The sequence below is a fragment of the Microtus pennsylvanicus genome, chromosome 11, assembly GCF_037038515.1.
Source record: "Microtus pennsylvanicus isolate mMicPen1 chromosome 11, mMicPen1.hap1, whole genome shotgun sequence".
NCBI lineage: Eukaryota > Metazoa > Chordata > Mammalia > Rodentia > Cricetidae > Microtus > Microtus pennsylvanicus.
This window is the reverse complement of record NC_134589.1, coordinates 100,358,915-100,385,325: the sequence shown is the minus strand read 5'-3', so window position 1 is coordinate 100,385,325 and position 26,411 is coordinate 100,358,915. Positions and strand designations below refer to the sequence as shown.

Sequence of the window (26,411 nt, the reverse complement as noted above, 5' to 3'; positions counted from 1 at the left end):
TAGGGGCAGGCCTCTGAAAGCTACAGCCCAGCTCAGTCCTTCCCTGCCTCTTGCCTTTGAGCACCTCTGTCAGGGACTGGGGTCATAGCGAGGCAAGAGAAACTAAGGAAAGCACGGAGCAGGCAAAGCAGGAGCGGTAAGTTAGTTAACAGTGCTATGGCCGACAGGGCTACAGAGGCTTGCTAAACTAGTCCACAAGTATTGAGACATTCCTGAACAAGAAGAAATACTAAACTCTTGGGTTAAGGATCTACCTCAGTGGAAGACTTGCTGAGCACATACAAGTGCTGGTTTCAAGCTCTCTTCAATTCAGTTAAACAAAAGGTGGCTGGGAGCTGAAAAGTCATCTTGGCAGGGTCTTCTGAAAGTCAAGGTCACACGCCCACTAGCTTTGAAAGAAACACAGTATGCCCCCCAGGTAGCATCCTCCATCCTTCCTATCAGTTAAAGAACATTATCTCTTGTGTAACAAGGCAATTCCCCCTTCAGATAAAGGAGTCAAGAAAAATTAGCCTCAATCTACACAAATTAACCCAAATCACAGGCTGTGATCCAGCCAGTGACCCAGGAACAGCCACTTCTTCACAGCCTGAAGCCTCTTGACCCTGTAACCATGGTAACTGCAAAGGCCATAAATGGTAGGCTATCAGGAAATGTGCTTACCAACCAAAAATTAGCTCATCACCAACACCTTAGCCATGACACCATGTCACAGGGCCTGAGTTTCTAAAGTTGTAGCACTGACTCACTGTGCTAAGAGCAGATGCTTCACAGCCCTGGTTAGCAAAGGGGCAAGGCTCCCATGTGAAGAAAATAACCAGACAGTACATACTAGCATCAGTGAGACCTGGGTAATGCCCAGCTCTATATAAATAACTTGTTTACATCGTGATTATACCCACTTAACACAGACAGCAAATCTTCAGGTGAGACAGTTCCTAACCCAAGAACCATACAACTAGAGCCAGGCTTAAAACTACTGGCTCAGCCAGGCAGTAGTGGCACACGCCTTTAATCCCAGCACTGGGGAGACAGAAGCAGGCGAATCTTTGTGAGTTCCAGGCCAACCTGGTCTACAAGAGCTAGTTCCAGGACAGCCAGCTAGGACTGTTACACAGAGAAACCCTGTCTCAACCCTGCTTAAAGCTAGGCTCCTCCCACCAGAGCCCTCACCCTTCAGCCCACATCCACTTCTTCCCTTAGACTGGCTTCCTTCCGTTCAGGACCAGGAACGGGTAGCAGGGAACCTGCACTCAGATCAGAGCAGACAGCTTGGCCCTGTACATCTTATGCCAGCCTTCTGTTGTCTCTCTGCTTTATGATACCCTAAGGATGACTTTGCTTCACCACAGACTCAAAAGGAATGGAACTATCACCACAGACAGAACTTCTGAAACTGGGAGCCAAGACAGATCTCCTTCCTTTACTTTCCCCAGTGGCTGTCACGGCTAACTAACAGCAAAGTCCTCACTAGGACTTGTGGGACTCTCTCCAGCCCCTTTCTCACTCCCCAGAAGCACCCTGAACCCTGAGGTTCATAGAAGATACCCATGGCTTCAGGACAGCCTCTTCCTTTGTGAGGTGGGATTCCCCTCTGTATACTGTGAATATGTTTTATTACCATTGGTTAATAAAGAAGCTGCTTCGGCCTATAGCAGGGCAGAATAGAATATAGCCAGGCTGAAATAATAAATAAATAAATAAGTGTGTGTATATATACATATATATGTATATATATGTGTGTGTGTGTGTGTGTGTGTGTATATATATATATATATATATATATATATATAGAGAGAGAGAGAGAGAGAGAGAGAGAGAGAGAGAGAGAGAAGGCAGAGTCAAAGAGATGCCACATAGCAGCTGAAGGAGACAGATGCTGGACAGAACCTTACCGGTAGGCCACAGCCTCATGACAAAACAAAGATTAATAGAAATGGGTTAATTCAAAATGTAAGAGCTAGTAAGGAATATGACTAAGCTATTGGCCAAATAGTATTATAATTAATATAGTTTCTGTGTGATTATTCAGGTCTGAGCAGCCAGGAAACAAAAGAGCAGTCTCAGTTTACAACATGGTGCCACAACATGGGCCTACTACATCCACATAAAACCTGAGAGATCTTGGGAAGGAATTCTAAATACAAAAGAACAGAGTTAAGCACAGCTTCTTGGTAACCACATTTTTTCAGATAGGCTCTGTTTTCGGTAGGCAAACAGAGGCAGGGATCCTTTAGAAGACTTCCTGAGTCAGTGCTAGCAGCAAAAAATTGCACAGCCTCTTTAACATCCATCTTCCTGGTTCATGCTGGCAGAACAAACTCTGGCTCTTTGGGGAGAACCTGGATTTAAATGGGGTCTGTGAAAAGCATGTTACAAATTGCTTAATGACTACATAGACCAGCTTCATGCCTGGACCTGGGGCCATGTGCATGGCTCGCAGAGGCAGTAAACATGCCTTCGCCATGTTGGACTGGGCAGAACAAACAGGCGAGGGTCACAGAGTAGGTCCTAGCCATGCCTGCTTAGCATTTAAAAAAAATTTTCTGTTCCTGGTCAGAAAATGATTACAGATACACAATAATGACAGATGCAGATGAAAAAGACCTCTGAATGGGTCACAGTGTTGGGTAAATGTATGTAGGCTTGGGAGAGAGAAGAAAAAGAGTATAGACATTTATAAAAAGAAACAGGTTTAAAAAATAAAACAAAGGTGCCTGGCAGTGGTGGTGCACGCCTTTGATCCCAGCACTCAGGAGGCAGAGGCAGGTGGATCTCTGTGAGTTTGAGACCAGCCTGGTCTACAAGAGCTAGTTCCAGGACAGGCTCCAAAACACAGAGAAACCCTGTCTCAAAAAACCAAAAAAAAATAAAAAATAAAAATAAATAAGTCTTTAAACAGTAAAGACTGTGGCCTACCGGTAAAGGCTGTGGCCTACCGGTAAGGTTCTGTCCAGCATCTGTCTCCTTCAGTAAAAGTAATATAAAAGAGCACAGAGAGTCATAGATTAAAAGAGTAAAGAAAAATAAGCCATATAGAGATGGAATATACACAGAGTCTGGATTATGTGTACTATTGTGTTTTCTTTGAATTTTTTTGACTGCACAGAGATATTTGATTGTGGGGGCTACTAACTTAAACCAACATAAAGGTATCTTGACTTCAAAGTTTGAGTCTAAGTATATGTTATTTGGAAAAGAGGTTCTGTTTTTGTTTCCACAAAGGATGGGAGCCTGTGGATTCCTTCCAGACTAATGTGATTTGATGAAACAAGACCCCCCCAAAAGGTCTCTGTGAACCCTAGAAATACTCTGCCCAACAAGCAGCAGAAAGCAGTTTAGAGAAAATTATGCCCAAATTCCCAAAATGATTATTTATAAATGTTTGTTTTCATTTAAAGGGAAATGAATTTAAGTGATTAATGATTATAGTCAATTTCTAAAGAAAAAACAAGGGGGATATGATATAGAGATGAATACTTTGCATTGAATCTTGATCTATTGATACAAATTTAAGATCAATTTTGTTACACTGTGTGTATGTATTTCTGCTCTTGTTTAATATATTATGTTTATACAGCTCATTTAAAAATATAATGTATAATTAAAATTACAGATTAATAGTCATTTATAATAGTCAAACTTGTAGTCATGTTAGTTAGGTTTTCTAGATATACAAAGATGTCTCAGATAGATAATCTTCAACACTTCAAAGACCTACAGAATATGGCATTTAAAAGGTTTTAAGAACTTAGACTTTTCATGTCAATGAGACATATCTGCTTCAGGCAGCACCAATCTGAGCATTGAAGAAACTCGTAATGGAATTTGCCTTCAATGTAATAAGGCTAGCCATTTAGGCAAGAAACTGCTCTTTCCTGGACTACTTGATTATGGTATGCCATATGAACTGGACATGCAAGACCCACAGAAAAGTGACTACTGAACATTTGAAAAGACGGGATGGTCCTTCAGGGTCCCTGCTTCACAGAAGAAACTGCCAGACATTCTGCGAGAGTCAGAAGAAAGTGAATGACAAGCTGCCAAGAGAGGCAAAACAGTCTTTCAAATTTCCTGCTTCATGGAAAAGTCTGCCAGATACTATGGGCCTGTACGCTGAAGATGGATGTCCCAACGTTACAGAAGAACTTTGGGTAACTGTCCAGGTATCAATATGTCTCTGTCAATTCTAGAGTTATGAAGTTGCTTACAATGCACTTCCTGTTTTTTTAGGTAATATTTTATCCTTCTGGGGTCTTTGAAAAGTTGAAAACAGATAGTTATAGTTTTCCTTAGTTATGATAAAAGGTAAATTAGCTATGAAACTTTAGAATCAAAAAGAAATATTATAACTGTAATTATTGCTTGATACCTATTTTGTTATATGTAATGTTACTAAGTTAAAGTTAAAACCTTCCTTTTATTTAGACAGAAAAGGAGATATGATGTGGGATGCCCTTCTGTATGCTGTGAATATGTTTTATTTCCCTTGGTTAATAAAGAAGCTGCTTCAGCCTATAGCAGGGCAGAATATAGCCAGGCTGGAAGATATATACAGAGAGAGTAGGTGGGGCTGAAAAGAAACCATATAGCTGCTGAAGGAGACATTGGACAGAACCTTATCTGTAGGCCACAACCTCATGACAATACATAGAGTAATAGAAATGGGTTAATTCAAGATGTAAGAGCTAGCTAGAAATATGCCTGAGTCATTGACCAAACAGTGTTGTAGTTACTATAGCTTCTGTGTGATTATTTGGGCCTGGGTAGCCAGGGAACGAACGAGCACTCTCAGTTTATACTTCTGTGCTGCTCTCCTCGTCACAGACTGTCCTATCTATCTGAAGTGCTCCTATAAGCTATCCTTGAGTGAAGGTAGGTGATGAAGACTCACGGATGACACACCACTCATTGACCACACTGTGCCTCTAGCAGCAACCTCCTTGCCTACAGGCCTCACTTAACCTCCTACCACACACAAGGATGCTTCTAACTGCTGTCCCCATTCTGTAAATGTAAAGCGTCAAGGAACGGGCATGTGCTACACAGGGTCACAAGTTCCCCTCAACTACACGCAAGACCCTGTCTCTGCACACAACTAAACTAATGTGAAAAATAGAGTTTCCCAGAGGCAAGCTCACTTTCCCAAGGTCACAAAGTGGGCTAGTACTTAAGGCAAGGCTGACTGTAAACACCTTTGTTAACCATCACGGTGACAACTTACAGGCAGAACTCACACACCATTCCCAGCACTAATCACAGCAAAGAAGGAGGTCTGAGCAAGTGAACTTTCCAGGGGAGTGTTCACCCCCTTCCTCCCCTTCTCCTCACTTAGACTGACAACATTGTCTACTCATAAACAAGCAATCCTTACAATCAGTCTCAAGCCACTGAGAAGGGAAGAACTGCAGACAACCTCCTCAAAAAAGATGATACAGACCGGTGAAATAGACCACCAGGTACTCACAACCATGACTGCTACGCAGGCACACATGGTGGAAGAACCTCCACATGCGTACACATACATGTACACACATGCACACACACACACGATACATTTTAACAGAAAGAAGTTGACACACTTTTTTTTCTACTCTGTTGGGATTTGAACCCAGGGCTTCACACATGCTTAGCGTATTTCACTGAGCTACATTGCCAGCTCTGACATACATTTCCCCCCTCTTTGATTCTGCCTTCCTGCAGTCTAAAAACAGATGCAATATCAGGGAATCCAGTAGCCATCCTAGACAGTGAAATGACCTGCAAATATAAGTCAGACACCGTAGAACAACACACAGGTGACAAATATTCACAGATACACTCATCCAACAAACTCCCCCTGGATCCACTGCATGAGGCACCTGCCAACCTAAGTAGACTCAACAGCGAACAAATGAACAAAGCCCCTGCTGAGGCTGAGGTGTGAGCACCATAGGTCGGAATGCTACACAAGATGAAAATGCTACAGAAAACAAAAAGAGCAGCATGAACATGCAGAGAGGAGAGCTATTGCTCTCTGGAGTTTGAAAGACAAGAACGCAGTGAGGAAAAACAAGGGCACAGGTATGATCCTTCTCAGATAACCCAGAAAAGGAAACACAACAAGGATGGGAGAGTCTGGGGAGTCCGAGGAGGCTGGGTTCCAAAGCAAAGTTTCTGCACACTGGAGACTACAGTCTCCTGGATGTTTGGCAAGCACTCTTCAGGGCCCTTGGTTTTCTGAGACAGTTTCTGCTCCATGGCCCAGGCTAGCCTCCTACCTCAGTTTCCTGAGCTCTGGGACTGCAGACATGCGCCACATGCCTACCCCTCTGTGATGTTTTAATTATGCTTACTATTTTATGTGTAGTGTGTGCGTGCATGTGTACATGCCCGTGAGAGCACACATGGAGATATTTTAAGAAATAGAATGTTATAGTCCATTTGCAGTATGAGGTGTATCATCAGTTACAGATAGCGGGGCTACTGGGCCCCTCTCTCCCAGAGAGCACTGGCACAAATCTCTGGAAACTGCAAAGTTACAGAGCCATGAGGTAAGCAGAGGGCCATCCTAAGGCCCAAATTATCCCTTAGATAAGGAGGTGTCCTGCAACAATAGAAGGGAAATGTAGGCGACAAGCCTTGGCCTATGGAAGGAAATGACAGGCATCATTAATGAGGAACCATTAATAACCTTCATCTTGCGTCACAACAGCACACCAGCCACTTTTGCCTTTTTCCTGCTTTATTTATTTCTACAGAACTGTATCTTAAAAACTGTCTCACTGCCACTGGTCTCTGGAATTTGTTACCATCAGAGGACTATTTGAAGGAGTCAGATTGTTCCTTCCACCATCTGTGTCCCAGAGATCATCTCAAGTCACTAGGTTTAGCCACAAGCACTTTAATTATTGGATCCCGCTGGCCCTCTTTGTCATTCGCAGCTGGTTCCTTGGGGCTTCTGCAGGCCAGCAGGCAACTTTCTTTCCCAAGTCAATTTCGGCCTTGGAGCTGAGCCTTCAGTGAGGTTAAGTTTGCAGCTTCCAAGGAAGAAGCATGGAAAGGAGGGCTCGTCTGCATCAAAGAAAACATCCCCTGGATGAAGGTTAGTGGTAGAGCCAAATCTACTGTGTCTGCACCTCCAATGCATTTCACTCAAACTCACGACCACAAACTTCGCAGCGCACAGGGTCTACAGAACTCCAGAGCCACTAGACCTGAGAGTTGTCTCTCTTTAAAACACATCGTTGCTAGGGCTAAAAATATCTCCCCTCTGCCAAGCTTCCTGCTGTTCCACTGAAGTGGCTTGGCAGTGATGTCACTGCCACTGTCACTGCCTGCAGGGCTCTCACATTCTGACTATATTTAAGACCCAGACTTCATGTCAGTGACATGGAAATTGCCACCTTGTGAACCAAACTGTACTGGAAAGACTTGAAAATTTATTTTCTACGAATAAGCAAGTTGTAGGTGCTGCCTTCTCTCAAGGCAGCCAAGTAGCCAACAGCAAGGAGCTCCAGCTCTTCATTCCCACTGTTTCCAGAGCAGCAACATCTCCCCCAACTGGGCCATCTCTTCGGAGCTCAGTTACCCCTGCACTCAGCTTTTGTGTGTGTGTGTGTGTGTGTGTGTGTGTGTGTGTGTGTGTGTGTGTGTTTTGATCTTTTATTACTTCATGCTGACCTCTAGAGCTCCTCTATGTCCCATCAGAAAGGCAGCTGATGGAGCACTAATGAACAGTGACCAAGTTTCCCTCCCCAGTGCATAATTAGCGTAACCTGTTCATGAGGGCTCCGGTAATTTTCTCTCCTGTTTCTGTGCTTTGCTGTAGGAAGGAGACATTTCAGATACAAGCCTCCCCCTCCTCCCGGACCTGCTGCAGACCTCACACATCTTGATGCAGGACTAGAATAACGCAGCTTCTGTGGGAAACACGCTTACTGGGCAATAACAGCTCCAACCTTTACACACACAAGGTTTACTTAGCACACAGTTTGGGGGGTCCAAGATTAACAGCCCCACTGATTGACAGACTGATGGGCTTCTGATAATGACCTCATGAGAGATGATGTCACAATCACTATCTCTGTAGCCCTTGTATTAGTTTTTGGGATTTTTTAAAGATTTATTTCATTTTTATGTAATGTTATCTACCTGTGTGTATGTACTAACACGTGTTATTGGTGCCCTCGCCTGGAGCTGGAGTTACAAGTGGTTGTGAGCTACCCAGTGTGGGTACTGGGGACAGAACTCCAGTCTTCTGCTAGAGCAGCAAGAGCTTTCAATCACTCAACTACTCTGTCCCATTTTTGGCTTTGTTTTGTTTGTTTTTGTTGAGTTTGTTCCCCTCCAACATTTGCCCTCCCTCCTCTCCTCTTGGCTCCTCCCCCATCTACTCTTCCTCCCCATCCCCATCTACTCCTCCTCCTCTGTTTCTCTGCAGAAAAGGGCCAGTCTCCCATGGATACCAGTCAGCCGTGGCATATCAAGTTGGTGAGACTAGAAACCTCCTCCCCTATTAAGGACAAATTAAGCCTCTCTGGCGACAGTTGGGCCAGGCATCAATCTGTTCTGGCTGCTGTGGCCTGGGCCTCCCTGCTGGTTTTGTTTTGCTGACAGAGGATTTTACTATATAACCCAAGGTGATTCAAACTCACTATAAAGTCCAGACTGGCCTAGAACTTGTAAGTCTTCCTGCCTGAGCCTCCTGATGCTAGAATTACAGATGCATACCACACTGCCTGGCTAGGAAATAATATTTTAAAGTATAAAGCAAATCAGCAGTTCAGGGCTCAGCTTACTGCTATCAGGACAAAGAGAGAGATGGAGGTGGGGGGAGGTCTCTATAAAACTACCTTAATCCTTTTCAGGGCCCACTTCCTCAGCGATGCAGGGACCTCCCAGCAGGACCCTCAAAGGTTCCATGCCATCCCCCAGAACTACCATGCTGGAAACCCACTTTCCTTATATATGACCCCTCGAGGGAAACTCCACCCAAACTATAGCAAAAATCATGAGCTTTACAAACGCTCTGACTTGTTTTGTTTTGTTTTTTGTTTTTCAAGACAAGGTTTCTTTCTGTAGCCCTAGCTGTCCTGGAACTCATTCTGTAGATGAGGCCAGCCTCAAACTCACAGAGATCCACCTGCCTCTGCCACCCAGGACTGGGATTAAAGACGCACGCCACCACCACCCAGCAATGCTCAGAGCTTCTATTGCTGGAATTCTACTCTAGGAATTGAGCTGAAGAAAATATTTTTTGGAAAAAAGAATAATAAAAGAACGGCTTTATGAAAACCAGTATGCTCGTGCTACAGTCTGAGAGCTTAGGAGTGAAGGAAGAGTGACAAGCAAGGGCGTGTCCAAACACAGCGCCCCATGGCCACGGTAGTGTGCACAGACTGGTGCTGAGGCCTACTGTGAGAAACAAGGCTGCTTTCCTTCAAAGCCACTGTCCACCACTGGACCAGGTTCTGTAAAATGAGCATGTGCCGGAAATCCACTGGTACAAAAATGCCCCAGAAACAATCATTTCTAATTTACATCTATGTGTGTGCATATGTGTGTGAACACGTGGACCACGATGCATGTATAGAGGTCAGAGGACAACATGTGGGGAGTTGGCTCTCTGCTACCACCGTGTGAGATCCAGGGACTGAGCTCAGGTCACCAGCCTTCTCATAAACAAAAACCGAAGTGTTAGCTGTGACTATACCCATGTGGGCTTCTTCAGAAAATCTTCTGTAAGAACTATCAGTCACATGTGACTTCATAACCTGGGGGAGGAGGGTGATACTTAAATATGATTTGAAATCTACAAAGAAACAGAAGAAAATACAAAATACATGACACAGAAACTGCAACATGTAACGAATGGTGTCAAAACTAAGTTTAAAAAATGGACTTAACAGACTGAGAATGAAGACCATGCTCGTGTTGGGTCCACGGGACTTGGTACTCCTCCCATTTGGGGTTGTCCCATGGCTTTACAATTAAAAGCCCAGAAGTAAGAGTTTTCTCAGCAAATGTCAACCGACCAGAGAAGGCAGGTTCTGCTCCAGCTGAGCATGATGGCACACACCCATGATCGTAGCGCTGAGGCAGGAGGATCAGAGTTCAAGACAAGACTGGGCCATATATTAAGAAGCTGCCTTAAAAATTATTACACCATACAATACATATGTGTAATTTTAACCTGGGCGCATGCAATTCAGTGTTGAGTGAGCAAATCACAAGCAGGCACAGGCTCGAACTCACACACAGATCAGTAAACAAAGAAATCATCAAGTTGTTTATAGCTTATTTGGAAATAAAATCTTCAGCAAAACTTTAAAGAAAAGTCAACACTTCCAAAAGAAACCAACAACAGTAACAAACTGACTCTCCATTTTGTTCTGAGATAAAAAAACAAAGACCTTCACCTTCTTGAAATGGGGGCCAGTGAACGCCCCCGAGAGGTCGTCAGCAGCCTCAGTGTCCCCTGGAGAACCTCAAAAGTGCCCACATCAGCTCCGCCTGCGGCAGCAAAGTGGGAACACTCCTGCATCCCTGGGTACCTGCCAGTACATTAAGATCTGGGCACCAGCTGTCAATCTTGGCTACAGGCTGGAATTACCTGTGCAGTCTGGGTCTCGCCTCCAGAGAGTCTAACTTAATTAGTCTGGAAGGTGGTCTGGACCTAATAGTTCCCAAAGCTTCTCCTGGTGACTGGAATGTGCAGTGAGGCCTAAGTAGCAAGTTTAGTTCCTCAACTCAGAGATTCTTTGTTAGAACCTTAGTTGTATCTGAGCAACCGCGAGCTAGAGGAACTCCACAGAATGACTGTAGCCTTGAGATGGAGAGATAAATGACTTTGGTGGACTGATACTACTCATGGTGCCAGCTATGGCTAAGAACATGTGCAGAGGCCTCTGACTTGGCAAATTTCAGCACCAGCTCTTCATAAACTCTAAAAGGATGAGACTGTTTGCCCTAGCTTTCTAGAGGAGAAGCATTAGGTGCAAAGTGGCCATTTAAGATCCCACATCCACAAAAGGAAAAGGCTCCTGTGTAGATAAGCAAGGCTCCTGTGTAGATAAGCAAGGCTCCTGTGTAGATAAGCAAGGCTCCTGTGTAGATAAGCATTTCCTGGTACTTGGGAGGCTGAGTTCAATGCCAGACTAGATTCAATACACTGAGTTCAAGAATATCAAGAATGGTCTGGGCTATTTCCCAAGATTCTGTCTTTAAAAAAACAAAAACAACCAAAAAAGACTAAAATGAAGCAAGACTAGGCTCACACCTGCCCTGCACCGTGCCACACTTCCACCTGTGCAGAGCCAGTACACTGGAGCACAGGAACATTCAGACAAAAAGTTAAAAGTCTGCATTTATGCACCCCACCCAACCCTGTTCAAATCAAGCACCTAGGTTAGAATGGACCATGTTCTGTGTATTTCTAGTCGGCAAAGCTTAACACATTACAGCCATTCTTTGAGAGAAAACAAATGAACAAGGTTAACTATCTATTCTTGAACATTCTGGTAGCTCTGGTAAGCAGCTTCCCCTAAGATATGTTACCTTGTCCTGATGTGTGCCTTGTCCTCACACTTGGCCCAGCACGCAAGTCCCTGCTCTCAGCTGCAAGTTGTTAAGGACCCGGCTGCTGTTGCTGAGCACAGAGCAAAGATGGAGAAAGGCAGGACTATTATTAGTTCATCACACTAAATATTTGTTTAGCAGCCAGTAACAACTCAGATGATCAAGAGGAGTATCAGGTCAAGAGGCCACGAAACATACAATCTGCAGTGCTTTGGCAGGTGTTCATGGAGACAGTGCCACCCCTGCCAGTGTGGGGAATAAGTGTGTAGGGATGCCTGGCATCACAGTGGGGCCAACACACAGAATACAGTCGGTTTGGACATCTAAAGAACTAGATATAATGGAGAGGAACCACCATGGCAAGTCTACAGTCACAGCCCACCAAGGGAGGAACTCTTCCAGCCCCCTCTACCTCCTACAGTTCAGACAAAGAAAAGATGCCATCTCCTGAACATGGGCAGCATGTGAGCCAAGGCTGAGAGCAAGAGTGGTGCCCACGGCTTTGGAGATGAGGTGAGGTGGATGGGCCTAGCCATGGTCTGTTACGGACTCTCTTGTCTTGTGAGACAAGATTAAGCCTGATAATGAAGCCAATCACATGATTAAAAGGAGAGGTGGAGAATCAGGTCTCCATGACACCAGAGCCCTTCAGTTATCTGGCCATTCCACTGCCCTTCTTGAGAAGGGCTTTCCAGTGGGCTTCTGTCACCCAATGGATAACAGCTCTCACTAGCTAAAGTTGTAGTGGAGGGTTGAGGGACTTCATAAAGCACCACTTCCCAAAATATGACCACAACAGTCTTGGGACAAGTAGCAAGCAAGTTCCCTGGAACTGAACAGAATTGCCCAGCTGGCATTTCTCAGTCTACAGAAGAAGCATACCAGAGTTCACAAAGGTGAAGGTCATGGAGAGAGCTGCTGATAGCACCAGAGCACCTAAGACCAAGGGCACCTGAGAGAGTGACTCATTCTTAGATCTCTCTGCTGCAGGAGCAAACCCTCAGGTTGGTCGTCTACCAGCGCATGCTGACATCTCTTGGGAACAAATCTGAGAAGTTATGGGTGAAGGGACAGGCCCAAAAGTAGTCCCCTGCACCGCTAGGGTGGGGCCACTGTGTGTCACCCCACTGTACGTCTCAGAGGAGAAAGAACTGGAGGTGGAAGCAGGCTGTGGGAAGTCTGAGAGCTAACAGCCTCACCCCTTTTTGCACAACAGGAGAGAAGTCCTGACAACAGGAGGTGAGGGAGTCCACAGAGGACACAGGAAGGAGGAGAGAAGTCCTGACAACAGGAGGTGAGGGAGTCCACAGAGGACACAGGAAGGAGGGGAGAAGTCCTGACAACAGGAGGTGAGGGAGTCCACAGAGGACACAGGAAGGAGGAGAGAAGTCCTGACAACAGGAGGTGAGGGAGTCCACAGAGGACACAGGAAGGAGGAGAGAAGTCCTGACAACAGGAGGTGAGGGAGTCCACAGAGGACACAGGAAGGAGGAGAGAAGTCCTGACAGCAGGAGGTGAGGGAGTCCACAGAGGACACAGGAAGGAGGGGAGAAGTCCTGACAACAGGAGGTGAGGGAGTCCACAGAGGACACAGGAAGGAGGAGAGAAGTCCTGACAACAGGAGGTGAGGGAGTCCACAGAGGACACAGGAAGGAGGAGAGAAGTCCTGACAACAGGAGGTGAGGGAGTCCACAGAGGACACAGGAAGGAGGAGAGAAGTCCTGACAACAGGAGGTGAGGGAGTCCACAGAGGACACAGGAAGGAGGAGAGAAGTCCTGACAACAGGAGGTGAGGGAGTCCACAGAGGACACAGGAAGGAGGAGAGAAGTCCTGACAACAGGAGGTGAGGGAGTCCACAGAGGACACAGGAAGGAGGAGAGAAGTCCTGACAACAGGAGGTGAGGGAGTCCACAGAGGACACAGGAAGGAGGAGAGAAGTCCTGACAACAGGAGGTGAGGGAGTCCACAGAGGACACAGGAAGGAGGGGAGAAGTCCTGACAGCAGGAGGGAGTCCACAGAGGACACAGGAAGGAGGAGAGAAGTCCTGACAACAGGAGGTGAGGGAGTCCACAGAGGACACAGGAAGGAGGAGAGAAGTCCTGACAACAGGAGGTGAGGGAGTCCACAGAGGACACAGGAAGGAGGAGAGAAGTCCTGACAACAGGAGGTGAGGGAGTCCACAGAGGACACAGGAAGGAGGAGAGAAGTCCTGACAGCAGGAGGGAGTCCACAGAGGACACAGGAAGGAGGAGAGAAGTCCTGACAACAGGAGGGAGTCCACAGAGGACACAGGAAGGAGGAGAGAAGTCCTGACAACAGGAGGTGAGGGAGTCCACAGAGGACACAGGAAGGAGGGGAGAAGTCCTGACAGCAGGAGGGAGTCCACAGAGGACACAGGAAGGAGGAGAGAAGTCCTGACAACAGGAGGGAGTCCACAGAGGACACAGGAAGGAGGAGAGAAGTCCTGACAACAGGAGGGAGTCCACAGAGGACACAGGAAGGAGGAGAGAAGTCCTGACAACAGGAGGTGAGGGAGTCCACAGAGGACACAGGAAGGAGGAGAGAAGTCCTGACAACAGGAGGTGAGGGAGTCCACAGAGGACACAGGAAGGAGGGGAGAAGTCCTGACAGCAGGAGGTGAGGGAGTCCACAGAGGACACAGGAAGGAGGAGAGAAGTCCTGACAACAGGAGGGGAGGGAGTCCACAGAGGACACAGGAAGGAGGAGAGAAGTCCTGACAGCAGGAGGTGAGGGAGTCCACAGAGGACACAGGAAGGAGGGGAGAAGTCCTGACAGCAGGAGGTGAGGGAGTCCACAGAGGACACAGGAAGGAGGAGAGAAGTCCTGACAACAGGAGGTGAGGGAGTCCACAGAGGACACAGGAAGGAGGGGAGAAGTCCTGACAGCAGGAGGGAGTCCACAGAGGACACAGGAAGGAGGAGAGAAGTCCTGACAACAGGAGGTGAGGGAGTCCACAGAGGACACAGGAAGGAGGAGAGAAGTCCTGACAACAGGAGGGGAGGGAGTCCACAGAGGACACAGGAAGGAGGAGAGAAGTCCTGACAACAGGAGGGGAGGGAGTCCACAGAGGACACAGGAAGGAGGAGAGAAGTCCTGACAGCAGGAGGTGAGGGAGTCCACAGAGGACACAGGAAGGAGGAGAGAAGTCCTGACAGCAGGAGGTGAGGGAGTCCACAGAGGACACAGGAAGGAGGAGAGAAGTCCTGACAACAGGAGGTGAGGGAGTCCACAGAGGACACAGGAAGGAGGAGAGAAGTCCTGACAACAGGAGGGGAGGGAGTCCACAGAGGACACAGGAAGGAGGAGAGAAGTCCTGACAGCAGGAGGTGAGGGAGTCCACAGAGGACACAGGAAGGAGGAGAGAAGTCCTGACAGCAGGAGGTGAGGGAGTCCACAGAGGACACAGGAAGGAGGAGAGAAGTCCTGACAGCAGGAGGTGAGGGAGTCCACAGAGGACACAGGAAGCAGCTCTCCAAGCAATGCTTTAGAGACAATCCAGCACCTTCTTCTGGCCCCCACCAGGAATGTACTTGGTGCACTTGATACTCAGATATACATGAAAGCAAAATAGTCATACATATAAAAAATCTATTACTATATATAATAGCACTTGAAATCAGGGATGGTGATCCCTCTATAAGTTCTGTATTGTATAGGATTGTTTTGGCTATCCTGGGTTTTATGTTTTACCATATGAAGTTGAGTATTGTTTTTTCGAGGTTTGTGAAGAATCATGTTGGGATTTTCATGAGTATTGCATTGAATATGTTGATTGCTTTTGGTAATATTGCCATTTTACTATGTTAGTCCTACCTATCCATGAGCATGGGATCTGGCAATAAAAGCAGACACATGGATGAATGGAATCTAAATCGAAGACCCTGACATAAATCCACATACCTATGAACACCTGATTTTTTACAAAGAAGCCAAAATTATAAAATGAAAAAAAGAAAGCATCTTCAACAAATGGTGCTGGCATGACTGGATGTCAACATGTAGAATGCAAACAGATTCATATCTATCACCATGTACAACACTCAAGACCTCAATATAAATTCAGTTACACTGAACCTGGTAGAAGAGAAAGTGGGAAGTAGCCTTGAACATGTTGACACAGGAGACCACTTCCTAAATATAATACCAGTAGCACAGACACTGAGATAGACAGTTAATAAATGGTACCTTCTAAAACTGAGACACTTCCATAACTCAAAGGACACTGTCAATAAGACAAAACAACAGCCTACAAAGTGGGAAAAGATCCTCACCAATCCTACATCTGACAGAGGGCTGATCTCAAAAATATATAAAGAACTCAAGAAGTTAAATATCAAAATACCAAATAATCCAGTTAAAAATGGGATACAGATCTAAACAGAGAATTTTCAACAGAAGAGTCTCAAATAGATGAAAAACACTTAAGGAAATGCTCAACATCCTTAGTTATCAGGGAAATACAAATGAAAATGATTCTGAGGTTCCATCTTACACCAGTCAGAATGGCTAAGACCTAAAACACTGATGACACCTTATGCTGGAGAGGATATGGAGTAAGAGGAACACTCCTCCATTGCTGGTGGGAGTGCAAACTTGTACAGCCACTTTAGAAATTGTTATGGTGTTTTCTTATTAAATTGGGAACCAATCTACCTCAAGATCCAGCTATACCAATTTTAGGCATATACCCAAAGGATGCACACGCAAACCACAAGGACACTTGCTCAACTATGTTCATAGCAGCATTATTCGTAATAACTAGAACCTGGAACCAACCTAGATGCCCCTCAATTGAGGAATAGATAAAGAAAATGTGGTACATTTACAAAATGGAGTACTACTTAGTTGTAAAAATTGATGACCTCATGAAATTTGCAGACAAATGGATGGAACTACAAAAAAATCATCCTGAGTGAGGTAACCCAGACCCAGAAAGACAAACAGGGTATGTTCTCACTCATAAGTGGTTATTAAGAGTAAAGTATAGGATAACCAACCTACAATCTACAGCCTCAGAGAAGCTAGATTAAAAGGAGGGCTCAAAGAGGGATGCCTGGATTTCCCTGGGAAGGGGAACTAGAAAAGATTTCCTAGGTAAACTGGAGCAGAGTTGGAGGGATGGAGAGATGGGAACTAGAGGAGAGGGTTGGGCAGGCTGGGTGTGGGAGGTGGGTCAGAAGCAGGATGGAGACTTCTTGATGGTGGCACATTTGGGGTTAGAGAGAAACCCCAGGAACCCATAAGAATGACCCCAACAAAGACTCCTAGCAATGGTGGAGAGGGTCCTGAACTGGCCATCTACTGTAAGCAGGTTGGTGACTTCCCTAATTGCCATCATAGATGCTCTATCCAGTAACTGATGGAAGCAGAGACAGAGAAATGTATTTACTGAACCAGCAAAAATGGTCTGTCATGGTCTCAGTCTCTCTATCTATCTATCTATCTATCTATCTATCTATCTACTCTCTCTCTCTCTGTCTTTCTCTCTCTCTCTCATACATCGTTTTTTATTTAAGATTTATTTATTTTTATTTTATGTGCATGCATGCCTGTGTGAAGGTGCCAGATCACCTGAAACAGGAATTACAGACAGCTGTAAGCTGTCATGCGGGTATTGGGAATTGAACCCATATCCTCTAAAAGAGCATTCAGTGCTTTTAACCACTGAATTATCTCTCCAGCCCCATGGTCTCTCTTTTTATACATTTGATAATTCATTCAAGTTTTCTTTTCCCCATTTTACAACTAAGAAAGCTAAAAGAGAGGTTAAAACTAACCCACAACTACGTAACTAGCAGGGAACAAAACCACACCCTGATTTTCATGAAGTCCAATGCCAGATCCTGGCCCCTATATCACTAAACCACCTGCATTATAAATCCTGCCACCTGAGCTGGGGAGCAGCATTGGGGGTTAGGGGAGGGGACCCAGAAAATACATGAGTCTCAGCCTATGACAGTCACTGCCCCAGAGCACAGCCCTCTTAACCCCCAAGGAGTAACTGCTTGAGTAGGCCCACCGCAGCCACAACAGCAGCCACCACTGTGTCCCTTTTTGGAGTGTTCATCCATTTTCCAGATGTCCTTCTGCCTACAAACTGCCAACCTCCAAATACCTTAAACAGTTCTTCATGTGTGCCTGGGAAGGCCTCATATTTAAAAATGTTTGTAGGATAAAAGCCTCCCTAGGTCACCACAGTGAAGAGCGCTCGGTATGGAACACATGCACAGCAGTTTGAGGAGCACCCCAGGACCCCTGGAATCCCACGGCTTCCTCCTCCATCCACATCAGCACAGATGAGAAGCACACACCCAGAAACACATCTCCAGGATGGAGCCAGGGGTTGAGGCTAAGCTGACTTCCTAACACAAGCCCTGCCTGTTACTGATGCTCAGAGCAGTGTCTCTGAAGACTCAAGCCCTTAGAGCCAACATTACCCTGCAGAGCTCCAGTGAGGTCAGGTGAGATGAGAGACCAGGTGAGGAAATGTGCGGCCAGGAACCAATCTACTTCTGCCTCTGACCTGGCTCCAATGGCCTAGAGCAGTGGTTCTCAGCCTTCCTAAAGCTGAGACCCATTAATATAGTTCCTCATGTTATGGTGACTCCCCAACCATTAAATTATTTTCTTTACTACCTCATAACTGTAATTTTGTTATTGTTATAAATCATCATGTAAATGTCTGTGCTTTCTGATGGTCTGAGGCGACCCCTGTGAAAGTGGTTGTGACCCACAGGTTCAGAACAACTGCCCTGGAGCTGCATGTTTGGATGCAAAGGGGATAAGTTCAAGGAATGGAATGTAGACAGGTCACATGACTGTGACAAATTACAGGTGCATAAAAATCACTCACACCACAGCACTGCACCTAATTCTGGGTGCCTGGATAGGCTCTGTACATGCTTCTCCCCTGGCCTTATTCAAAGCTGTTCCAAAGAACCACAAGTGTTACAGTTTTAGACAGAAACGTCCCCCACAGTATCATGGTTTAGTACTGGGTCTCCAAGTGTGGCCATGTTTAGGAGGGTATAGAACCTTTGGAAAACCCAGCCTAGAAACAGAAGTAGGTCTTCAAGATGACACCTCCTTCAAGCACCAGGGTGAGCCCTTTGCTTCCTGTCGGCTGCAGTGATGTAAGCAGCCGCACTGCCATTTCCTGTCTGCTGTGGTGATGTAAGCAGCCGCACTGCCATTTCCTGTCGGCTACAGTGATGTAAGCAGCCGCACTGCCATTTCCTGTCGGCCGCGGTGATGTAAGCAGCCGCACTGCCATTTCCTGTCTGCTACAGTGATGTAAGCAGCTGCACTGCCATTTCCTGTCTGCTCTGTAGTGAAAATGGAGGAAGGAGCTGAAATGAAAAGTGACAGGTGCCAACTGTACGTGCATAGATAAAAGTGTGTCCACAGGAGAAAAACTCAGTCAAAACTGGATGTTTTCAGAGGAGTTGTGATTCTTAATTCATCACGGTTTATTTAATAAGATATAAACAACATCACAGAAAAATTAATTAGTGGCTCTTAAATAAAAATAGGCTCAATAGTATTTGTAGTTAGAGAAACACGATTGAAAAATAACCCACAAGCCTAATTTTTCCCTTGTGATACTATGGGACCCAAAACTTTGCTCCCTTAGAAGCATAGCTGGGAGCTGTATTTCCCACAAGGCTATAAGGCCCATGCAGGACCTGTGAAGGGCACAGCCTGCCCTTTGTTCCACAACTGCACTCAAGTGAGAACACAATGGCAGGCACTCAGGTTACACACTGGGGAGTATCACAAAAGACTGAAAACTTCCTTAACATTCAGCTACTGACAGACTGGTTAAACCAATCCTGGGGCAGTAGGGCCAGAACATGTAACCCTGGTTACATGCACACAGCACCCTGCCAGGGTGCAGAGTGGTATACAGTAGAGGGAAGGAACATGAATGCACGCACACATCTGCCTTGGGCACACAGAGCATCTCTGCAACTGTTTATAGTCAAGCCAACAGGGAGCAAACATAGCTGCGGACAAAGGAGAATGCTCATCAGTTAACCTGATTTTGAAACATATACATATGTGTAGTTCATTCAAAGAAGCACATCAAATGAAAATGCATAAATGTAATTTCCTTTGGCACTCCGTTTTCATTTAACTAACAATATGAGTGAGGTGTGTAGGCACAAGCGTGCAATCCCTGCACTTAGAGGCTAAGGCAGGAGGACTCCAACTTTGAGGCCTATCTGGGCTGCATACAGAGCAAGACCATTTCTCAAAAACAAACAATGTAGAACTGTAGCTGCACATGCTTGCCTCTCCGTCCCTTGCCCCGTCTACCTTGCCAGCGCCTGGACCTTTGTGGTATGGCGCTCCTGCTGCTCTGCTACCCTCCTCTTCAGGGCGTCCACCTCTTGCCGGAGTGCAGCCGAGTGCTCCATCTCGCCATCAAGGAGACTCCGCAGTGACCTGGAAGAGAGGGCCCCACAGTTCAGAGGCTCTTCACCCAGCCCACCCAGAGGACAGTGCAGCTCTTCATCGTTGCCCACAGGCTCGCACAGACCACAACGCAGCTCCAACTCACGTAAACGGACGCTGGCAGACAGCAAGTCTGAGCCTGGTAACTGCACTGCGTCCCAGGGCAGTCACCTGTGGTCAGATTCGGGGACCCTGCTCCTGTGACAGCTTAGATCAAGGGGAAACCAGGAGCTCAGCAGATGCCAGGGAGGCGCTTTAAAGGCACCCCATTCAGAGTGCAGCATGTTAAACGGAAGCTCTGACCCAATGGGAACAGATCTCACAAAGGGAAGGGTATCAAAACAGGCCAAATGAATATTCTGCAGCAAAAAGACACAGAACACTTGCTCAGATTCCATGATATTTCATCCTGTTTCCACTGCTGCCCATAGAATAGACCAGGACTCGCAGTCCACAGCCGCCTCCATAAGCATGGCATTCTATTGAGTATATATATTAGACACAGCACACGCTAAGCCAGCTTGTATGGTATTCTAAGGAGTGCATATTAGTACAGCATTATCTTATATTCCTATACTTTTTAGCTTTTATGGTATGCCCATTCACATATACATTTCTTTTTTTAAACATTTTTTTAAAGATTTATTTATTTATTATATATACAGTATTCTGGCATGGAGGGTACCAGATCTCATTACAGGTGGTTGTGAGCCACCATGTGGTTGCTGGGAATTGAACTCAGGACCTCTGGAAGAACAGCCTGTGCTCCTAACCTCTGAGCCATCTCTCCAGCCCACATATACATTTCTTTTTTTTTTTTTAGTTTTATTCTTTTTTATTTTTTTTTTAATTTTTTTCACATATGCATTTCTTATCCACAGAAAATGACCAGGAGTAGCAGTTCTAGGAAGGGTCACAGGTTACCACACTGAGGTAAATCAAATATGGTTCTGATTCACTGCACCTAAATGACTGTTTCTAGAAAAGCAACTGTGATGTATTTACCACATCCAAAGGATGCCTGTCATGAACATCAGGATGTATCAAATACACCAAGCCCCCACAGTACCCCACCACTGAGCTCTCTAAGACCTGCCGTGTTCACTGGAAGCTTGGAGAAGATTCCCCTCCTGGAACATCCTGGTGCATCCTGTCTATGAAGAAGCAGTCAATATATGGTAGCTGTCATTCTTCACAAGGGGAGACAAAACCCATGGCTGCTTCCAAGAGCATCACTCCAGCTAGAGCAAGGACCAACCTTGAAGGGGCCCACAGCCGTTTGTTGAAAATGCATGCTAGCTGAAAGTGCGCAGCTGTTTTAGAAATCAAACTTATTCGCCTTTGTACGGCTCTACAAAGGATGACGGGCAGCTGGTCAGTTAGATCCAAAATAAGGTCTAAGAGAAAACTGTGACTGCTCTCACCAGTAAAGGACAGGAGGTGACCTGTGCACCACCTCCCTGAGTCAGGCAGCCTCCCCATGTCCACTGGCTTTTGTGAATAACCTCAGGCAAGCCTGTCACTGGCTACCCCAGCCTCAACACAGACTCTGGTAAGAGAATGTCAACTTCAGACACTCACATGGTGGCAATTAGTGGTATCTAGACAGGATCTCAATAAAGAAGAAGAAAAAGCTTAAGAAAGCACTTGGCCTCTTGGAGATGACCACTGGGTTTTGGCCAAATTAGAGGAATCCAGATGTCATCTTGTCCCAGAAATCCCCAATTTGAGTGGAACACAGAAAATACACCCTCAGTTAAAGGTCACTTCGAGAGTATTTTTGCGCAGGGAGCTGGACAGAAGTGGTGTGGCATTCCTTCCTGAAGTGATAAAACTATTCTAAAATTGGCCATGGCAATAGCTGCATATATCTGAGAGTATACACAAACCACTGCATTGTGGGTATGTGAATGACATCAGTGAAAGCTGTCATTAAAGGATGCTCCTCCACATTCCTGTGTTGGAAGGTGCCAGCATTGCTGCTTCGATCCCTTGCTTATATGCAAGCCACAGCAGATCTACTGAAGTGGTCTAGTCCAGAGAAGTAAGAAATCTGCTAAGACCCAGCACCCAAGTCAGACAACTTGAAACTGCCTGCAACTCCTGCTCCAAGGCATCCAATCCCCTCTTCTGGCTTGCATTGCACATCCACATGTCCGCGCAAACACACACACACACACACACACACACACACACACACACACGTACGTACGCAAGAACTTAAGGTAATAATAATAGTAAGGTAAGGAGCTTGGCAGTAAAGCACCATTCTCTCCATTCATTCTCTCTGCCGGTAGGGACAGAAAGTCAGAGAAAGAGGCAGCCATGATGTCACAGTACCCGTTCTCTTCTTCCAGTTCATCTTTTCTGTTCATCATGGCCACGATGGCTTGGCGTAATTCATCTGAGGGAAAAAAGCAAAGGCGATGCTATGAGCAGACAATCCTGTCAGCCATCCGTCCCCATCCCCTCTGCAGTACACAAGCAGAAGGCTCCCATAGGTCATCTGTCCCCAGCCGCTCTACAGTACATGCCGTTACAGACGGCTTATCTAGGTAAGCTCCCTGCTCCCTAGAAAGGATTCTTTTACAGCCTCAGACACACAGTGTGTTCACTGTCACTCTCATCCACACAGACGGAAGGGAAAGGTGAGAAGAGAGCTAATGTGTGTTGGGAAGAAGGATAGGTTCCTGGGAAAACACACTCAGCTTGCAATTTCTGAGTGCTTTCCCAAGTCTTTGTGCCTGGACAATGTCTGTGGTGAACACTGAATTGTTCCTCTTATAGTTGTTTATCAGCCCAGGCAGCAGATCAGGTAATACTCGGCTCCATGCTTGCATAAACATCTGGCTCTCCCACACTGCCTTCTGAGGGCAGCAGACAGCCGACAGAGGACTACATTCAATGCACAGTGTACACTGCACAATTACTCGGGAGAGCCACCCCTACAGCCTCTTTCACACAGGAAAGCATTCGAGGACAGGGAATGACAATATGCATCCACACTTCCTAGCTCCATCAAGCTTAACCATTGGTGCTGTGCGCATGCAGAAGGCATGGCCAGATCTTAGCTGCATCTCAAGATCCAGAGATCACAGAGTTATTTTATCTGGTTCCTTTACTTGATTTCACCTTATGGTGGCCACTAGGAAGTGCAGGGCCCAAATCACACACCTAGTAGTAGGTTGTAACTATGTCCAAGAGTCTACACTATGTCCAGAACCACCTACATGGATCCAAGTGGTGAGGTCACAACAGGGGTGCCCAAAGGTTCAATAGCCATCTTTGTGTTTTAAGACCAGAAGCATTGATGATCTTAGCAAATTTCCTCAATTTAAAAATCTTTCATAATACAAAAAAAAATAATTAGGAAATACCTTTCCATAAAATTTATTAAGAAGGACTAGAGATTCTTATAAGGAATGACCCTCTAGGAAGAGGGTGAGGCTAGAAACAAGAAGGTTGTCAATCTGTGGTACAGGAGCCCTGAGAGACGGAAAGGAGACATTAGGAGAAGGCCTAGGGCAGAAAACAGGCAGAACTGGGCCACTGAACACCTAGCCATGCTCTTCCCGCAAACAAAATGACCCAGGGCTCATACATTCAACTACTCATTCATCTACCAAGAACAGACGAAGTTCAAATACCTTCCCAAGGAAAGAGGCAGGCTCCCACCTGGTCCAAGGGAGGATCCTAATGAAGAGTAAGAATGGCCATCACAAGCCCACGTGAAGCCAACTCAGTGGGATGTCCCTGATCGCTAAGGTCCCTGCTCAGAGCCGCACACCAGAGTCTCAGCCTCTCTCCATGCCCTTCCTCCAGAAATGAGAGAGCAGCATCCTTCTCACCCCCCTGGAAGCCAGGAGGATCAGAGGAGACTGAGAAAGAGTGTCTTTGAGGGTACTTCTCACAGGCTATAGCAGGAAGTCCAGAAGGACCTGCTGCTAGGATGCAGAACTTTATTCTAATTGATAATCTTTAGAGGAAAAGCAAAGCAAGTGATTTATCCCCAGGTCACTGTGGCTATGAAGGAAAATAAAACCAACCAAATTAATTGTTCTACCAGCAGCTGGGAGAATAAAGCACTCTAGGCTCAGTCTTCAGGCAAGCCAGGCCAGTGCTGTGAGCACAGCGGACACAGGCTTCATTATTTCTCCACTCCAGGACCTGCATGGATTCTGAATTTTCCTCTAGGCTTTCTTCCTCACTAGAGTTCTTAGCTGGCCTGAACCACTGATGAGCAAAGGAACGAATGCTCACAGTCGCCATCCAGGGCTGGAAGGCACAAAATCCCCTAAAGCAAGATCCTGAGTGTTTGCCAGTAGTCTGTCTGCCCTTCTCCAGCTCTGCAGTAACACATCTGGTTTACACTTATGAACTGCACTGCTGTACCCAAGCTGGGACCAAGGTGCAGCAAATGACAGCAAGGACACCTCCACCACCACTGTACTCAGGAACGAGTGGCCTGGACTAGGCAGGGCAGGTGTTGTCACACTGGCAAGCCCTCAGTCTCTCCATTCTGCTCCACCCCTCCCCTCCCAGAGGGTACAGCTCATCCACATGAGCACGCCCCTTGGGCATCTGTGTACAATCACCAACCGAGGGGTCTCCAGATAACCCTGACTGTACCACTGTTACCCAACCAGTGGTCAGACTTCCCTCTAAGATGGAAGTTATTACACATATGTTATCTCACAGAGTTCCTGGTTAGAATCTATCTCTCTTCATATGAAATCCCCCGCTGGCCCTGGTAGTAATGAGCCTCTTTTGAAAAGCTTCCCTGAGACCCCTTGCCCTGCAGCAGCTACAGGTAGGAGATGTGAGTAGCCTTGCTCTTCCCTTGTGCACACAGATGCTGACAGAATACAGACCATGCTGCACACCTCGGTGCTTGGGATCCCTTCTTACTGCATGTTTAACCAACGTGTTTGAATTTGATCCAGAAAAATGAGTGGACCCAACCTTCCACACTTCTAAAACCAACAGCAAAGCTCCAAAAGGCAACTGTCACATGCTTTCTCTTCTATGTGGAATCTAGATTTGAGTGTGTGTGTGTGTGCATCTGTGTCTGTGTATTGTGTTTCTATATGTGTGTGCCTGTGTGTTTGTGTCTGTTTCTATGCGTCTATGTGTGTGTCTGTGTGTCTGTTTTTGTGCATGTGTGCCTGTGTTTCTCCTGTGTGTGTGTACCTGTGTGTCTGTGTTGTATCTGTATATGTGTGTTTCTATATGTGTGTGGCTGTGTGGCTGTCTCTGTATATGGTTGTGTGTCTGTGTCTCTGTGTGTGTCTGTGTCTATGTATCTGTGTATGTGTCTGTATATGTGTGTGTTTCTACATGTGTGTGCCTGTGTGTCTGTGTGTATATTGTGTGTTTCTGTATGTGTGTGCCTGTGTGTCTGTTTCTGTATGTGTGTGCCTGTGTGTCTGTTTCTGTGTGTGTGTGCCTGTCTGTGTGTGTGTCTGTTTCTGTGTGTGTGTGCCTGTCTGTGTGTGTGCCTGTCTGTGTGTGTGCCTGTATATGTGTCTGTGTCTGGGTGTGTGTGTGATGGAAAAAGGCAGACGAGGAGAGGGAAGGAAAAGAGAAGCTGTGGTAAGAAGGTAATACAGTACATGTGTGTGGCTAGAAAGCAGGAGGGGCTGTTTAAGTCGAGGAAGGAAACCAGCAAAGGGAGATGGGGAGGAAATAAAGGGGGAAAGTATAATGACATGTAATTATGAAAATAGCACAATGAAACTCATTACGTTACATGCTAACTCTAAATGAATAAATAACACACACATGCAGAAAACCAATGGCAATAATAGCACTTTCTGTGAAGTTACACACCTCTGCCCAGCAAGCCTTGTTTCTAGTCTCACAGCCTCCTGTCTAGGACAGTCAGTAGCACAGAGCAGGAAACAGATTGTGGCAGTCCCTTCAGAATTCCCAGGACCTCAGAGCTCTATCACCCACAATGGTGGAGACTGTCCTGCTGAGCAGATGTAAAGGGCAAGAGGAAGTTCAGGTGTGAATCCTAGGAGCTTCCATTCCAGGGACAGAAAATCCATGGCAAGCTGCTACCAATAGGCTCTGGGGCCAGCAGTCCTACTCAGCCACGTGCCATAGGCAACCTTGACAGGTTTCTGCCTTTGCAAACTATAAGCTGGAATTGTGCTTCGTTTCCTCAGGGACAGCTGGTAGCAAGCACAGGGCAGACATTCAGTTTCAGCACTTACAGGATGCAGGCTCTGCAGTCAGGTGCCGGCCTCCAGTCCCAGCTTCTCACCTGAAGATGCTGTTTATTGACCTTATCTGAGAACCTTAAGGGTAAAATGGGATCTTAACAGTCTTTCTTCAAGCATGGCAACACACACCAGTAATCCCAGCATT

General features: G+C 46.2%; 1 protein-coding gene across 3 annotated transcripts in view; it reads right to left on the bottom strand.

Moving 5' to 3' along the window:
- The window catches only part of Snx29 (sorting nexin 29), a 420,267-nt gene that overhangs the window by 276,674 nt on the left and 117,182 nt on the right, over positions 1 to 26,411 (bottom strand). For all 3 annotated transcript variants that reach the window (XM_075942055.1, XM_075942056.1, XM_075942057.1), the window contains 2 exons: positions 22,380 to 22,443; positions 19,902 to 20,030 (listed from right to left, as the gene is read on the bottom strand). In XM_075942055.1, coding sequence (XP_075798170.1) covers positions 19,902 to 20,030; positions 22,380 to 22,443 — 193 coding nt within the window. The remainder of the gene's footprint in view (positions 1 to 19,901; positions 20,031 to 22,379; positions 22,444 to 26,411) is intronic.